Genomic DNA, 5,239 nt, shown 5'->3' on the forward strand with positions numbered 1-5,239 from the left:
AAAATAAGCAATTAAGTTAAAATGCACTTTCATATCGGAGGATTAAATAACAATATAATAGCCAGTTATTGATCTTGTACCTCTCCGTCTCTAGTCTCAACTGTCTTGATCACCACACTCTTCTTGCTTGGGGTGTCTTGAGTTTGATCATAGTCTGTTATAAATCAGAGATTTTTACATTCGGGAACATTTGCAATTACAAAATAGAAACTTTTCTGAATACCTTTTTAAAAGATTAACCTGTCGGAAGTATCAGTTGTGATTGATCAGTGTTAAGTTGTTTAGTGAAAATGATCAACTATATATTTAAAATGTTTTGTTATATTTGCAATGTTATATTTTTGAAAAAATAGTATTATAGCTTACCTCGCTCACTACGGTGACTGCTCATGCTCATATTGAAGCTGGGAACAGTAATCCTAAACAGGAAATACAAAATATGTGTGTTAAACAATTCATTTGTTTTGAAAAATCATTGTATTTAGTTGATTTAAACCTGCATATCAATTATCTTAGGTTGTTCATTGACATAGCCTAAAGACAATAATAAAACAAAACAGTCACTTTTTTGGCATGACCTTAACATTGGGCCCATATGATGAGTTTAGTTCCTATTACTAAGAGAGGAATCAAAAGTGGTCAAAGAAAGAAATTAAAACAGCATATATTTTAACCCGAGACACCAAATTCTCACCTGCTCTCCTCCCCCTCCAACAGTTTACGGTAAGTAGCGATCTCAATGTCCAGAGCCATTTTGACATTGAGGAGGTCCTGGTACTCCCGGAGGTGGCGAGCCATTTCATCCTTCAGGTGGTGGATCTCATCCTCCAGTCTGCCGACGTTGTCCTGGTAGTTGCCGACCTCATTGCCAAACTGATCCTCCATTTCACGCATCTGCCTCAGCAGAGATTCATTCTGAAAAACACAGCAGTACACACAGTGGGTTAAGAGGGAGAAATGTGTTTAATGATAGATACAAATACACAAATGGTGTTTGGCCTCACAGTGTTCTTCAATGCATCAACTTCACAGTTGAGTGACTGAATCTGCCTCCTGGATTCATTGGCCTCCTGCTTGGCCTGCCTCAGAGAATCAGTGTTGCGCTTTGCAGAATCAGTCAGATCATTGAACTGCAGAAACAGAAAATAAAGCACTCAATAAACATTATGAGCTTGCATGTTTATGTGTGATTGTCAGTGTCTGTCTGCCTACCTTGGACTTGTACCAGTCCTCAGATTCCTGCATGTTCTTGGAGGCAATGGTCTCATATTGGGCCCTGATGTCCCTCAGAGCACCAGTAAGGTCAGGCCTGGCGGTGCTTTCCACCTCCATCTTCAGATGCTGGGTCTGGACACTCACTTGAACGTCCTGGATTTCCTAATAAAACCAAGATGTACAACATATTGTCAGGAACACAACATTCGTATATCAACAATTAAAAAAAAAAGCCAGTTTATCCAAGTACACCTCATAGGTATCCTCCAGGGTTCAGTTTTGGGACCCCTACTTTTTCTACACAAGGACATTTTGTTAAGATAATCTTGTCTTCCAGATATTTATGCCTGTTCCTGTAGACAAGCTCTTACAGACCGATATTCATTTCATCATCAAAGCAAATGCAGACTAAAGTTCCACACTTGAATATCTGAATTGAAAACGTTTTGGTGTTTACGCTCTTAACATTTTGCTTATAGGTGTCAAAAGTGCCAGTGGTATAGACCTACTCATTTAACATAACAAAAGATAAACATCCTATTTAAATGTAAACATGCAAAAAAATAGGGCTATCATTATTGGTCTCTAGATAATATACTGTGACCTGTGACTCCTGTAAAGATAACTTTCAAATTGAGCATCACTCACCTCATCATGGAGCTTCTTAAGGAATTCAATCTCATCCATCAGAGACTCAATCTTCCTCTCCAGCTCCAGACGGGACAATGTGGCATCGTCCACATCCTGTTTTAAAAAAATATATGAAACAAACATAATTTGTATTGCCATTACTGAAATGTCATTCATTGATCCAACAACTCATAATGATAAACATACTCAATAAAACATGATATTAAAGTCCCTCAAGGAATACATTTAAAAACCCAGAAATAATTAGTTCTGTGCATAGAAACATTTTGAGGTATGATGTGCTACAAACAAATCCTTTAAAGAAATTCGCCAAAAATTCAATTCCAGGTTTTAATTCCTAAGGATTTGTCTATGCTCAATTAACCTAAAGATAAGAGATGAGGCCTCAGAGGTAAAACATTTCGATACAAAAGGACCAAGCAAAAAATGAATTTGTTTTTATGTGCAGCAGGTTCCTGTCATTTAAATATGCCCTGTCATTCTACAGTGTCACTATTGTGTAATAGTTGGAGATCGAGCTGTCCATTTGACCTGTTATCTGAGCCTGAGGACACAAATCAATAAGGTTACATGGTGCAGTGACCTGAGCATTTACCTTGCGGAAGGCAACCAGGTTACCCTCAGCATCTGCCCTCTTCTGGGCTTCTTCATCCATCCTTGAGGACAAAAGAGAAAGACAAAATGTTTCAAACAATGGTTGCTCCGGGGCATCAGCTGGCAAAAAGCTTTCTGGATCAATTTGGTAATTCCCTGTCCTGTAAAAAGGTTTTTGGAGTGCACCCAGTGGGAACAGCAGCTGCTCCTTTCAGTTAATGTGTCTTTGCAGTTCAATAAGGTCATCTCCACACACGTAATAAGGTTACACACTCTTTCCATCTCTTTTAACGATTTAAATTGTCAATATTGACTAGTAAACTGTATGATGGGACAAAAATGGTGGAGTAAAAATCATTTGAGTGAGACATTTGTGGACAGTCAAAATGCCATTTGATGCTCCTGCAAAAACAAACTTAATGAAATGAAAACAAAGTATTGTTGAATGCTAAAGCAAATCCAGTTTCAATCCTTGAGTCCTGTAATGAATCATCACAAATTGCATCACATTGTACAGTACCAACATCCCCTTTCTCTGACTGATGGGCTCCATCTGTCCTGTCAGACAGATGCCATGTCTGGAGTGGACATAAAGTAGATTAGTGGGGAAAGCATCACATAGTAGGCCTGGCTCCCTCATCTTTAATTCATGTAGTTTTACAGGGGCCCTTTTCCTAATGGGGTCTCTGGCACCATCCCATAAGCACAAAGGGCCACTGAAAAATACACCTAATGGAGTCACATTGATTTTTCCTAGCGCTGTTCTTACCATGCCTGATATCCAACCTCTCTTCCTCCTCTCTCTCTCTCCCCCTCCCACTCCTCAGCCGGCCCCACCCTGTGTCCATCTATTCTCTTTTCAGTCATTTGTTTGTACATACACAATGTCAATATAATTATTAAAGGGAACACAGTCCTTTATCTAACTGGGCAACAAGTACTGTTGATTTTCCTGTGGGTTACTTTTCTGTCACATTTCAAGGCTCTTCTTCTTGATGAATCCTGCTAGTGCACAAGTGATTCATTTAACTCTCGTACATAGAAAACACTCTCATGCGCATGATGCAGTCCAGTGTCCTGTATCATGCAGCCACTCTGTGGTGTCCAGTCTGCAAATGTGCCACGCCCTGCACCACCATCATTTCTTAAGTGACAAACGCCCAAGGACGCTCCACCTTCTCTGCTTAAAGTAAATCATGAGCAGTGCATTTTAACAGCGTCAATTAACTAAGTGATGGTGACACTGCCGGAATCGACAAAAGATCTGCACACCGTTTTGGAGCTCAGAGTATTTTTATCTGTGCAAAATTTTCCCTTTTTTTTTAAATTCTAAAATGTTGATCTGACAGAGATCTTTGTCTGATTATTGGTCAAATCCAAGAGACAATGCTTGGCGAAAACTTGTATTTTTTTATCCAGCATCGTTAAAGTTGGATCTATGGTGACACAGAAGAGCACCAATGGTACTAAATGTATGACGGACAACCCTTGAATAGGAGAACATTTAAGTTAAGAGATACCTTTGACTTGGTAGGGACAATATCATGTATTAGAATAGGATGCAACTTTCTCTGTAGCCAAATGTATTCCCTCTATCGGTCTATCGGTCTATCTATCTATCTATCTATCTATCTATCTATCTATACTTTATCATATGGTTCTTTCTCATCTTGTTGGTACCAACCTCTGCCTGAGCTGGGCCAGGTCCTCAGCCAGGTTGTCCCTCTCCATCAGGTACTGGTCCCTCTCTTTGCCGGTGGCATCCAGTTGGCGGCGCAGGTCCCTCACCTCCTCCTGGAAGAGCTCGGAGGCTCGGTTGGGCTGACCTTGCTGCTGCTGGCCCTTGAACACGTTGAGCTCCTGCTGCAGTGAGCCATTCTGCTGCTCCAGGTAACGCACCTTATCGATGAAGCTGGCAAAGCGGTCGTTGAGCTCCTGCAGCTCGGCCTTCTCGTTGTTGCGGGTCGTCAGGAACTCCGCGTTGATGGCCTCAGACAAGGTGAAGTCCACCTTTTCATAGGAGATGCGAGGGGGCTGGGAGACGGTGCGAGAGCGCTGTTGGTGGTAGTTGTTGGGGCGGGATGTAACCCCAGGTGACATTGAACGCATATAGCGCCCTCCAGAAGCGGGCATACGAGAGTTCACAGGGGAGTAAGAGGACATGGAGATGGGGTGTGGGCTCCCAAAGGTACGCCTGTAGGACGTTGAGGTATGCATCGAAGAGTGGCTCATGGCTGGTCTTGTTCTGTGGCTGCAGGAAGAAGGAGAACTGGAGGCTTGGAGATGCTCTGGAAGCAACAGGACATCAGACTGTAGAGTGCTGCGGGTATTTATGCACACAGGCAAGCTATCCCATCATCCTCATCCCCCCCCCGTCCTCATTTCTCCTCACCCCACCCACATGAAGCCTTGCTTTCTCAATCAGCATTGGCCACTCCCTACCCTTCAGAGATAGACCCTGCCTTTCTCTGTCTTACGCTCTGTCTTGACAGCTCCACCCTTTTAACCAGAGATTTGGCAGGAGACCAAACTCACTTCCACATTATGCCGCCTTGATATCTAAAGATGTCTCCTCCATCCAGCCCCTCCCTGCCTCACTGAAATAACCTCGTTGACACTCAGTTTTGATTCTCATTTCTCAAAATGATTATATGCTCTTGCATGCACGAGTGTTCTCAACTTTACCATCACATCTGTGCCTTAACGATTGTGTTACCTGGTTCTCAATAAGAAACTGTGAAATCTTAGCCTAAATTGAATCACGTGGATACATTGATTT

The 5,239-nt window shown here is 42.1% G+C and overlaps 1 protein-coding gene across 1 annotated transcript in view; it reads right to left on the reverse strand.

Moving 5' to 3' along the window:
• The window catches only part of prph (peripherin), a 4,901-nt gene extending 154 nt beyond the window's left edge, over positions 1-4,747 (reverse strand). Inside the window, exons 1-8 of the mRNA XM_010781949.1 lie at positions 4,145-4,747; positions 2,462-2,522; positions 1,864-1,959; positions 1,213-1,377; positions 1,005-1,130; positions 695-915; positions 367-419; positions 81-154 (exon numbers count right to left, since the gene is read on the reverse strand). Coding sequence (XP_010780251.1) covers positions 81-154; positions 367-419; positions 695-915; positions 1,005-1,130; positions 1,213-1,377; positions 1,864-1,959; positions 2,462-2,522; positions 4,145-4,692 — 1,344 coding nt within the window. The 5' untranslated portion in view covers positions 4,693-4,747. The remainder of the gene's footprint in view (positions 1-80; positions 155-366; positions 420-694; positions 916-1,004; positions 1,131-1,212; positions 1,378-1,863; positions 1,960-2,461; positions 2,523-4,144) is intronic.
• Positions 4,748-5,239: the final 492 nt, after the last annotated feature.

This window comes from Notothenia coriiceps, unplaced genomic scaffold (assembly GCF_000735185.1).
Source record: "Notothenia coriiceps isolate Sejong01 unplaced genomic scaffold, NC01 NC01_scaffold00000282, whole genome shotgun sequence".
Taxonomy (NCBI): domain Eukaryota; kingdom Metazoa; phylum Chordata; class Actinopteri; order Perciformes; family Nototheniidae; genus Notothenia; species Notothenia coriiceps.